We start from the raw sequence: 12,959 nt of genomic DNA on the forward strand, positions 1-12,959 counted from the left end.
GTGATTTAAAAAAATGAAGGAAACAGTGTAAAGATAAAATAAAAAAAGAAAATTAAATGATGAAAAAAAAACAAAAAAAAAACAAAAGCAACTCTGTCCCCCCGGTTCACATACAAATGTAAATGCAAGCATCAGCGCCCATTCAGACTGGCGCAACACGACTTGCTGGGGCGACCTGTGAAGTTGCGGTGCACAGCGTGCACCGTGACCTCGGTGCAACTTGCAGGGACTTCATATAATTGAAGTCAATGCAAGTCGCCTCCAGGTCGCCCCAAAGTAGTACAGGACCCTTTTTCTAAGTCGGAGCGACTTGTGTCGCTCCTTTTAGAACGGGTCCTGTACTATTCAATGGCGAGCGACCGACCACGACTTGTCAGGTGACCAAGTCGCCTGACAAGTCGCGCTTGTGTGAATGGACCCTTATTCTTGTGTCGGTATATCGGTATGTAAACATCAATTGCACCATGCATGTGAGGTATCACCGCAAACATCAGATCGAGAGCAATAATTCTAACACTGGACCTGCTGTGTAAATGCAAAGTTGTAATCTGTAAAGGCTTTTAAATTTAAGGATATTAAAAATGTACGTAGTTTGTCACCGTAGCACCAATGTGAGCAATTATAAAGCATGTCATGTTTGGTATCTATTTACTTGACTTTTATCGTACCGAACAATTGCGCAATATATTGTGTTTTTGTGAATTAAAATTAAAAAATAAATGTATTATTTCCCAAGAAAATTGTGTTAAAAAAAACGCTGTGCGAATACTGTCTGACAAGACAAATTGCAAAACCCACCTTTTTATTTTATAGCGCCTCTGCTTTAAAATATTATATAATGTTTGGGGGTTCAAAGTAATATTTTAGAAAAAAAAAAGATTTTTCATTTAAACAAAGAGTGTTAGAAAAGCTTAAGCTACTAATGTTGGGCATAAAATACCAGGAAGGTTCAAACACCCCCAAATGACCCCTTTTTGGACAGTAGACACCCCAAGCTATTTGCTGTGAGCCATATAAGTGAGTGCATGGAAGAGTTTATTTTTTGCCAAAAGTTTCTGGAAAATGGCAATTTTTTTTAAATGTATTTTTTTTATACAAAGTTGTCACTTAATCACTTGCTGACCACCAGCAGTACATAGACTGCGGCAGGTCGGCTCTGTCCCATAAAAACCTCGTAACTGTATGTCGTTTTGCTGGACCGCTATTGAGCATGCATGTGCGCCGCAGGAGGCACGCACACGCACCAATTGGCTACAGGGGGGAGTCAATCAGTGGGTTTGGTGGCTGCGATTGCCGCCGGGCACCCGCGATCACTCCCTATGGAGACAGAACGGCGGTCTGCTGTTCTGTCAGTTATGATTACAGGGATTCTGTGTTCCTCGTATTTAGGAACACAGGTCTCTATGTTCATCCAGTGAGCCTATCCCCACCACAGTTAGAAAGCACTCCTTAGGGACACATTTAACCCTTTGATCGCCCCTGGGTTAACCCCCTTCCCTGCCAGTGTCATTAGTACAGTAACAGTGCATATTTGTATGCCTTGGGGTGTCTACTATTCTATTTGGGGGGGGGGGGAGTTGTACTATCTTGGCAATTCAGGGCATCTGAAACTGTGATAGGTTTTGAGGAAGTGACATGAGGAAATACACCCTTTAAAAGCCTGAAGGTGGTCATTAGATTTTGGGGGCCTGTGCGTGGTTAGGCTGCCAAGAAGTCTCTCATATATGGTATTTTTATACTCGGGAGAAGCAACAGAATGTATTTTGGGGTGTAATTATACATTTACCCATGACATGTGTGAGCAATATAATATTTAGGTGACAACTTTGCATTAAAAAAATATATATATTTTCCAGAAAATTGTGACAAAACATTTTTTCCATGGACTCAACATGCCTCTCAGCAAATAGCTTTGGGCTTCTGCTTTCCAAAAAAGAAGGGGGGGAGAGGGATTGTGCTATCTTGGTATTTCAGGGCCTCTGAAACTGTGACAGGTAGGTAGTGAGGAAGTGAAATTTGCAGTTTACGCCATGTAAAATCCTAAAGGCGGTCATTGGTTTTCGGGACACCGTACGTGGATAGGCTCCCAAAAAGTCTTACACATGTGGTATTCCCATACTCAGGAGAAGCAACAAAATATATTTTGGGGTGTAATTCCACATATATCCATGGCATGTGCGAGTAATTAATCCTTTAAATAACAACTTTGTATAAATTAAAAGAAAAAATGTTTTTGACATTTTCCAGAAAATGATGGCAAAAAATAAAATAATCCATGGACTCAACATGCCTCTCAGAAAATAGCTTGGGGTTTTTACGTTTCAAAAAGGGGTAATTTGGGAGGCTTTTGTGCTGCTCTGCCATTTTAGAACCTCACGAAATGTGGGAAAAAAAGGACATACAGTTAATTTGGGTACAGCGTTTCATCACCGCGCAATTACCAGTTAAAATAGCGCAATGCTTAAAAGCAAAAAATGACCTGGTCAGGAAGGGGTTAAAACTTCTGGAGGGAAGTGGTTAAGGAGACATCAGGGTCTTTTAGACTCCTAATGATACCTCTGCACTCTGCCATGGAGGTCGGGGAATGACAACACTGAACCCAGACGGGATCAGAGCACATCACTTATGGGACCATTCTTCACAGGAAGGTGAGGAGAACAGATATGCTATATGGCCAAATATTTGTAGTCACCTAAACATCACACCTATATGGGCTGATTGAGCATCCCATTTCAAAATGATGGTCCTTAATATGGAGTTCCCCCCACCTTTGTGCCTATAATTGCCTCCACTTTTCTGGGAAGTCTGTTCACAAGATTTGGAATGTATCTGTGGGAATTTGTGCCAATTCAACCAAAAGATCCTTAACTACTTACGGACCGCCCACCGTGTATTTACATCGGTACTTTGATGTTAAATACCAGAGTTATGTCATCAGATAGCTGCCATAACCCCGGTATTTTTTTAAACGGCGGGCGGTCCGCTTTAACATAAGGGTGGTCCCAATAGTGAATTTGCTGCGGGATCACCTTTATGGGTGGCTAGAGAGGTTCCCCCCCCCCCGCCTCTTCCCGAATGTTTTCCCCACTTACCGGACCCGTTGGTAGCGGGGAAAATGATCCAGTCCACTGTCCTCTCAGGCAGGAAGTCGGGTGAGAGCAAGATGGCCCCCACTCCACTCTATGGCCTTGGAGGACTGGAGCGACGCCATACGTCACTTCATAGCAACAGTTTTAAAGAGCTTATTTTTTTATCATGAAAAAAATGACTTATTTTTTTTTCTTTTTTAGTGTAGATGTGAGGTGTGAGGTCTTTTTGACCCCGGATCTCACATTAAAGAGGTCCTGCCATGCTTATTTCTATTACAAGGGATGAGCATTCCTTGTAATAGGAATAAAAGTCTTTCTTTTTTTTTTTTTAAGGGACAGTGTAACAATAAAAAATAAAAGATAAAATAAATAGGAAAAAAAATAAAGCGCTCCATCCCCGTTAGTTCACACGCAGAGGAGAATGCATGCGCAAGTCGCGCCCACATATGTAAACGGTGTTCAAACCACACATGTGAGGTATCGCCACAGTCTTTGGACCAAGAACAATAATTTCAGCCCTGGACTTCCTCTGTAACTACAAACTGGTAACTGGTAGAAATGTTTAAAATGTCGACTATGGGGATTTTAAAGTACCAAAGTTTGTCGCCATTCCATGAGCGTGCGCAATTTTGAAGCATGACATGTTGGGTATTTATTTACTTGACGTAACATTATCTTTCACATTATAGAACAAAATTGGGCTAACTTTACTGTTTTCTTATTTTGTAATTTAAAAAAGTGTATTTGTTCCCCAAAAAATTGCGTTTGTAAATATTCCCCAAAATATTGCAGTAATCTCAATTTTCTTCTCTAGGGTCTCTGCTAAAAAATATATATAAGGTTTTGGGGTTCTAAGTAATTTTCTAGCAAAAAGACCTGATTTTAACTTGTAAACAACAAGTGTCAGAAAAGGGCCAGTTTAGAAGTGGTTAATGAGGTCAGGTACCGATGTTGGATGAGAAGACTTGACTCACAATCAGGGTGAGGTCAGGACTGTGTTCATGACATTTGGGTTCCTCCACACCAAACGTATTAATACATGTCTTTATGGAGCTGGATTTGTGCTCAGGGGCACAGTCATGCTGGAACAGAAAAGGTTGAAACAAAACAACTGCCTACATATACTGTATAGCAGGGGTGTCAAACTTAATTTCATTGCGGGTCGCATCAGAAGTATGATTGCCCTAGTACCTCCATGTGTAGGTGTTTCTGCATCACCTTGCAGAGATATTGTTCCTTCTCTCAGATTCTGGAGATCTGTCCCTGCCGTGCCCCACCGTAAGAGCGTGCAGAGATCTGTTAGTTCCAGGAGCCACTGAGAGCCGAGTTTTCCCTTGTAAACATAGAAGGCTTCTGTATTTACAAATGACAGTGAGGAGTGGGAGAGGAGGGTGAGATCCAGAGGTGGTGGAATGGAGTTCTGTCACATTTCTGCTGCAAAACTGACTGTGAAGGCCACAGGACAAGGCTTGGCAGTGTCACGTACCTGGAGATGGAGCCTGACGTGGAGAGGAAGGCGATCTCTCACACCTCCGGCCTAGTACCCCTGATAATGCAAACAGGAGGCACTGAAGCCTGGAGTGGCACGAGTGCCTAGTAGTTCAGAGGGTGAAGGCTGCAGATGTGAGGTCTGTGCGTACTTGGATGCAAATCGGATCGTGATGCAGACAGCAGGTACTTGGCAGACTGACTGATCACAGGCAGCAGACACTTGGCAGGCTGATAGGAAGCAGACAGCAGGAATAAGGATGGCCAGTGATACAGCAGGGTTGGGCAAGCCGGGTCAGTAACTAGCAGGCACGTCAGGAACAAAGCAGATAGCAGCAGAGTAGTCAGGTTCAGGCTGGAGTTGGAAACGGCAGACAAGCAGATAGTAGGATAAAGCGGAGACGTAGTCGAAGAGCAAGCCAGGAGTCGGTTCAGGCAGAGTTCAAGCGTGGTCAGACGGATCAGGACAGCAACAGAGTAAAACAACAGGAACAGGAAGCAGGAAGCTGTAGACCATAAGGCAAGGTCCTAGTGCAGCAGAGGTGTTTATATAGGCCATTTGGCGCCACTTAGTGGTGGGCGTGGAAAGTGAACAGGAATTCTCTGTTCATAGGTTTGGCTAAATAGGCTTTCTCTGTTGGTTAACAAACACTCTCCGTCTGCACATAACTATGTGCCTGCGCTTACTTCTTCCCTGACAGGCAGGTCGGACTCTAGATTGGATTTATACTGGCTGGTGATCTTGAAGCTTTCTTTCTTATCGCACTCCAATCAGTGTGTGAGAGCAAAGTGGGAGCAAGCTGCTAACTGCAGGTGTTGGTTACATGGTGTGATGCTTTGATTGGTCACAGCATTTTTTGTGATCGGCATCGTCCAATGGACAGTGCAGTCACACTACTTTGCTTGCATGTTAGGGCTCATGTAAGAGCAAGAAAACAATTAAGCTCCAAAATAGCATCTCATCCTATAACATCCACCTTCCATCCAATTATGTACAATAGGCAGACAGAAGGCAGTTAACCACTTGCCGACTGCCTAACGCCGATCTACGTCGGCAGTCAGCCCCTCACAGGCAAAGTGACGTAGGTCTATGTCGCTAGCTTGTGAGGGTTTAGGGAGCGAGCGCGCGCCGCCGGAGACGCGCTCCCGCGCGGTCACACACCCCCCCGCGCGTGTGACCGGCAGACCCGATGTCCGCCGGTCAATCGGCGATCGTCAGGGGAGAGGGAGAAAGGCAGGCAGCTTGTGTAAACAAGCTGCCTGTCATTCTCCCCTGTGTATGAAGGATGGTCATACGCTTCTACTATGTAGAACCGTTGATCACTGTTCATACATAGGAAGCCACAGCCAATCACAGTAGAAAGCATGCCCCTAGGAACACACATAGCCCCGCCCTTTCAAAAAAAGTTAACCCCTTCACTGCCAGTGTATTTTTACAGTAACAGTGCATATGTATAGCACTGATTACTGTAGAAATGTCACTGGTAACCCCAAAAGTGTCAAAAATGTCAGTCAAGGGTACGATCTGTCCGCCGCAATGTCGCAGTACCGCAAAAAAAATCACAGATCGCCGCCATTACGCGTTAAAAGAAAAAACAACAAAAATGACAAAAATCTTTCCCTTTGTTAGTGAACACGATAACTTTTGCGCAAACCAATCAAAATACGCTTTTTGCGATTTTTTTTACCAAACATAGGTAGCATAAAACAAATTGGCCGAAAATGTTAAAAAATTTAGATTTTTAAATTTTTTGGGGGGGGGGGGGGAATTTCATATAAAAAAAATGTGAAAAATATTGCTATTTTTGCAAAATTTACGCTCTTTTTTTGTTTATAGCGCATGATCAAAAAATCGCACAGGTGATCAAATACCACCAAAAGAAAGCTCTGTTTGTGGGAAAAAAAGGATGCCAAATTTGTTTAGATACAGCGTCGCACGACCGCGCAATTGTCCGTTAAAGTCACGCAGTGCCGAATCGCAAAATACCCCCTGTTCAGGAAGGGGGTAAAATCTTCCGGGGCTTAAGTGGTTAATATACACAAAAATCATAATGATGATGATTTAACAATATTACTGAATGCGTTTAACCACTTGCCTACAGTGCACTTTCACCCCCTTCCTGCCCAGACTGATTTTCAGCTTTCAGCGCTCTCACACTTTGAATGACAATTACTCAGTCATGCAACACTGTACCCATAAAAATTTTGCGTCCTTTTTTTCACACAAATAGAGATTTCTTTTGATGGTATTTAATAACTACTGGGTTTTTTATTTTTTGTGCTTTAAATAAAAAAAGACTGAAAATATTGTGAAAAAACGCATTTTTCTTTGTTTCTGTCATAAAATTTAGCAAATGAGTAATTTTTCTTCACAAATTTTGGCCAAAATTTATACTGCTACTTATCTTTGGTAAAAATAACCCAAATAAGTGTATATTATTTGGTCTTTGTGAAAGTTATAGAGTCCACAAGTTATGGTGCTATTCATTGAAAATTGATCACACTTGACCACACCTGATGTACTGAAGGCCTATCTCATTTCTTGAGACACTAAAAAGTCAGGAAAGTACAAATACCCCCCAAATGACCCCTTTTTGGAAAGTAGACATTCCAAGGTATTTAATAAGAGGCATGGTGAGTTTTTTGAAGTTGTCATTTTTTCCCACAACTCTTTGCAAAATGAAGATTTTTTTTTTTACAAATTGACGTATTAACAGGTTATTTCTCTCACACAGCATATGTATACTTGCAACTACACCCCAAAACACATTCTACTACTCCTCCTGAGTATGGCGATACCACATGTGTGAGACTTTTTCACAGCCTGGCCACATACAGAGGCCTAACATCCAAGTAGTACCGTCCGGCATTCTAGGAGCACAAATTTCACATATAATTTCCTGACAACCTATCATACTTTTGAAGGCCCTGGAGCACCAGGACAATGGAAACCCCCATAAAATGACCCCATTTTGGAAAGCAAACAGCCCAACGTATAATTTTTGAGGCATAATGAGTCTTTTGAATATGTCATTTTTTTCCACAAATTTTTTGAAAATGTGGAAAGAAAATGAAAACACATTTTTTTTACACAAAGCTGTCCATTTATGCAATATTTCTAACACATAGCATGTACATAGCAAAAATTGCACCCCAAAATACATTCTGCTATTCCTCCTGAGTATGGTGATACCACATGTGTAACACTTTTTCACAGCCTGGCCACATACATAGGCCTAACATCCAAGTAGCGCTTTACACAAAGTTGTCCATTTATCCACTTTAAGACTGGGCCTATTTTTGACACTTGGTGTTTACAAGCTAAAATCATTTTTTTTTGCTAGAAAACTACTTGGAACCCCCAAACATTATATATTTTTTTTAGCAGAGACCCTAGAGAATAAAATGGAGATCGTTGCAATATTTTTTATCACACCATATTTGCGCAGCAGTCTTCCAAATGCGATTTTTTTGAAAAAAATTCACTTTTTTTAACTAAAAAATAAGAAAACAGTAAATTTAGCCCATTTTGTTCCATAATGTGAAAGATAACATTACGCCGAGTAATTAGATACCCAACATGTCATGCTTCAAAATTGCGCATGCTCACAGAATGGCGCCAAACATTGGTACTTAAAAATCCCCATAGGCAACATTTTAAAAATTTCTGCAGGTTACTAGCTTAGAGTTACAGAGGAGGTCTAGGGCTCAAATTATTGCTCTCGCTCTAACGATCGCGGCGATACCTCACATGTATGGTTTGAACACTGTTTAAATATGTGGACGGGACTTGCGTATGCATTTGCTTCTGCGCGCGAGCTAACGGGGACAGGGCGCTTTAATTTTTTTTTTTTCCTATTTATTTTATTTATTATTTTTTTATTTTTACACAGTTTAAAAAAAAATGTTTTGATCATTTTTATTCCTATTACAAGGAATGTAAACATCCCTTGTAATAGAAATAGGCATGACAGGTCCTCTTTATTGTGAGATCTGGGGTCAAAAAGACCTCACACCTCACAACTACACTAAAAAAGAAAAAAAAAAATTGTTGAAAGAGGAAAAAAAAAAAAAAAACGGCCCTTTAAACCGGTTGCTAGGCAACGTCTTTTGACGTAGCTCCGGTCCTCCAAGGCCATCTTGCCCTCACTCGACTTCCTGTCTCTGAGGATCCGGGACCGGTTAGTTTTCCCCGCTGCCGGCGGGTCCGGTAAGCTGGGAAACCGTCTGGGACGCGGCAGGAGGGGGGGGGCACCTCTTCCCCTGCACCGTAAGGGTAATTCCGTGGCAAATCCACCACTGGGACCACCCTTATGTGAAAGTCGACCGCCCGCCGTTTAAAAAAATACCGGGGTTATGGGGGCTATCTGCTGCCATAACCCCAGTATTTAGCTTTTAATGGCCGACGCATATAGTCGTTAGGCGGTCAGTAAGTGATTGCATGTATATGGCAAACAGGTGACGATGACTGATGGGGTGACAGGTGACGATGACTGATGGGGTGACAGGTGACAATGACTGATGGGGTGACAGGTGACAATGACTGATGGGGTGACAGGTGACGATGATTGATGAGGTGACAGGTGATGTTGATTGATGAGGTGACAGGTGATGATGATTGATGAGGTGACAAGTGACGATGATTGATAAGGTGACAAGTGACGATGATTGATGGGGTGACAGATGACAATCACTGACGGGGTGACATGTGACGATGATTGATGGGGTGACAAGTGACGATCACTGATGGGGTGTCAAGTGACGATGATTGATAGGGTGACAGATGACGATGATTGATGGGGTGACAGATGACGATGACTGATGGGGTGACAGGTGACGGTGATTGATGGGGTGACAGGTGACGGGCGATGATCACTGATGGGTGACAGGTGACGGGCGATGGTGCACGGCGAACTTTAGGCTACGTTCACATGTGAGCATAGCGATCGCGGGCAGAATCACTGCGATTCCGCCCGCGATCCAGAAATCATTGCAAATTGCGGGACGCCTGTGCGATGCCCCTGATTTGCAATAGCACCCCAAACGCTGTGCGATGTTGCTGCGATTTCCGCCTGCCGAATCGAGGTAATATCATGCAAACAATGCATGACGCCCCAAAGAAGCTCTTGTACCTTCTTTGGGCGTCATGCGTTGTTTGCGCGATGTTACCGCGATTCGGCAGGCGGAAATGGCGGCAACATCGCACAGCGTTTGGGGTGCTATTGCAAAAAACGGGCAACGCACAGGCGTCCCGCAATTTGCAATGATTTCCGGATCGCGGCAGAATCATTGTGATTCTGCCCGCGATCGCTGCGCTCACATGTGAACGTTATGGGTGTCAATTTCTGGGCACTGATGAGGTGACTGTTGGATGACAGGTGACATTGAGGGGGGGGGCTGAGGACTGTGTGGGGGGTTTATTTGTGTGATTTTACTTTTGACATGTGTACAGAGCAGTAACTCACTATTTCTAGCTCTGCTCCCCTCATACTGGAAACTGTGTGAGGGGAGAAGAGCTAGTAACAGTGAGTTACTGCTCTTTGTTTACATTTTGTGATCGGCTGTGAATGGATTCACAGCCGATCACATAGTAAACAGTCACTGTCAGTGACTGTTTACTACCGCCGGTGACAGCTGTGTTCCTACGGAACACAGTGCCACCGACATGACCGCGCTGCGCGCTCCCGATCGCGCATGCGCGGTCATCTTCCAGGCTCTGCTATTGTGATCGGCTGTGTCATTGTAACACAGCCGATCACGTGGGAAACAGCCATGCCTATTGGCTGTTTCCCCCCTGCCGGTGACCGGCTGTGTCCCGGGGACACGCCGACACCGGCAGTGCACGGCGGCGCGCCCGCGATCGCGCGCCTGCCCTGCATTTCCTGCGGACGTCATATGACGTCCGCCCAGGATAATAGCCGCACCGTCCCGCCGTCATATGACGGCGGGCGGGCGGTAAGTGGTTAATCTGGTCTACAGCATTATACATTGAATCAATGTATTACATTTACAGCATTCTTTTCCCCAGCATTGTTCCTCTTGTATTCAGCTCAGGTTTTAAAAGTAAAATGTAGAGTTTTGGAGAAAACATACACAATAATATTCCAGCACTGGAGGTCAATATGGCGAATATCTCCACAGCCACCATGTATTTCCCTCGGGTGCTCAGATAGGCCGGGATCATGGCAATCCAGACACTGCAGAACACCAGCATGCTGAAGGTGATGTACTTGGCCTCATTAAAACTGTCCGGTAATGTCCTCACCATGAAAGCCAGAACAAAACTCACAGCTGCCAGAAACCCCATATAACCCAACATAGAGTAGAACCCGATAACTGACCCTTCATTACACTGAATGATGATCTTCCCAGGATAGGAGTCCATGTCATACTCCTGAAATGGTGGAGAGATGGACAACCAGAGAATACAATTCATAACCTGAATGGATGAGCAGAATAACATGACTGTATTGGGAAGTTTGACTCCCACCCATTTTCTACAAGAGCTTCCAGGTCTGGTGGCTTTGAAAGCAATGAAGACCATGATAGTTTTGGCTAGGATAGAAGATGCTGAGATGGTGAAGGGAACTCCAAAGGAGACTTGTTGCAGCATACAGGTAATATCCACAGGACGGCCAAGGAAGAGGAATACAGACAGGAAACTCAGTATGAGGGAGAGGAGCAGAATGAAGCTGAGGTTCCGGTTATTGGCTCTGACTATGGGAGTGCTCCGAAACAAAAAAAATAGTCCAAGTATAAGGAGAGATGTTGTAGCAAATATGACTGAAGTTACAGAAAAAAATAAAACTAGAATATCCTCCTCGTATGATAAATACTCATTGACCTTGTCAATACAAATATTTTTAGCTTTGTTAGGCCATTCATTTTCAGGACACTTCTTGCAGATTTTACTGTCTGTAGAGTAAAAATAAGTGAAAATAACATTAGGTACAGTACACCGAGAATGCAACTATTTGATGATATTGAATATTTTTTCAGTAATTTAGTTAACCACCTGCTGACCGCCTTATAGCACTTTTACTGCTACAGGGTGGCAGCTGTGCCCCAAATCACATATATATATATATATATATATATATATATATATATATATATATACGTGATTCAGCATTTGTGCCTGCAGGGGGTGCTAGCAGAAGCTGATCTGTGGGTCCCAGGGACTCGATGTTCTTCGGAACTTGTCGATCATTAGTAAAACACGGAGAACTGAGATATGTAAACAAGGTATACCTCAGTTTGCACAGGGGGGAAGGGATGGATTCTGTGTTCCTGCAAAGCAGAGAGACTAGAATCCATCTTCGCCTAGAGAAAGCCACACACTGTGTACACATAAACACTGGCTAGGCACACAGTTAACCCTTTGATCGCACTGGATGTTTAACCCCTTCCCAGCCAGTGTCATTAGTACAGTGACAGCGCATATTTTTAGCACTGATCACAGGATTAGTGTCACTGGTTCTCACAAAGTGTTAAAAGGGTCAGTTAGTGTCCGATAGTCCACCGCAATATCCCAGTATCGCTATACGTCGTTGATTGCCTCCATTACTAGCAATAACATTTCCAAAAATATATCCCATAGTTTGTAGATGGTATAACGTTTGTGCAAACCAATCAATAAACACTAATTGAGATTTATTTACCAAAAACATGTAGCAGAATACATTTCGGCCTAAATTTAAGAAAAAATACGATTTTAATTTTTTTTATTATTGGATATGTTTTATAGCAGAAAAAAAAACGGAAAATTTATATCAAATACTTACCGTAATTTTCCTTTCCTGATGGACTCCATGGCAGCATATGTATCGGGTTTGGCCCCGCCTCCAAACCTACCCATAGGACACCACTCCCATAAATCTTTGCACCTGTTCAGCACACGTGTTCTGTAACTATCCTCCACAGAATCTGGGAGGGAACTCCTGCTGCCATGGAGTCCATCAGGAAAGGAAAATTACGGTAAGTATTTGATATAAATTTTCCGTTTTCCTGACAGACTCCATGGCAGCATATGTAACTCGCTGTCCCACTGATGAAGAAAGCCTTTTTGGAATGGCCTCATTCTCCATAGGGCCCATTTTACCATGGGAGCTACAGCCACCATGGGAGCTACAGCCACCATGGTCCCGATAATCTTCAGGCACTGACGCGCTTGGAGGTGAGGTGATGAGAGGGCACGGAGAATCCTGTCCCGGACCACTGTGATTTTCTCCTCCGGGAGGGACACTGTCACTGTCAGTGTATTGAACAAGGTCCCGAGGGGACTGGGTGGAAATTAGATGACTTTTCTCCAGATTTTGCAGCCACCCAAACATCTGAAGGGTGGACACAACTTGGTCCAGGTGCACCAACAGCTGAGATTTG

General features: G+C 43.4%; 1 protein-coding gene across 1 annotated transcript; it reads right to left on the bottom strand.

The window, feature by feature from the left end:
• Positions 1–10,584: 10,584 nt before the first annotated feature.
• On the bottom strand, positions 10,585–11,307 carry LOC309563317 (vomeronasal type-2 receptor 26-like; the record flags this gene model as incomplete). The annotated part of the gene is made up of 1 exon (XM_082267716.1): positions 10,585–11,307. Exon 1 carries the CDS (start codon positions 11,188–11,190, stop codon positions 10,585–10,587), a length of 606 nt encoding a protein of 201 aa, XP_082123842.1. The 5' UTR covers positions 11,191–11,307.
• Between the last annotated feature and the right edge of the window lie 1,652 nt (positions 11,308–12,959).

Source organism: Pelophylax lessonae (assembly GCF_965119305.1).
Source record: "Pelophylax lessonae genome assembly, chromosome: 1".
In the NCBI taxonomy this organism is placed as follows: Eukaryota; Metazoa; Chordata; class Amphibia; order Anura; family Ranidae; genus Pelophylax; species Pelophylax lessonae.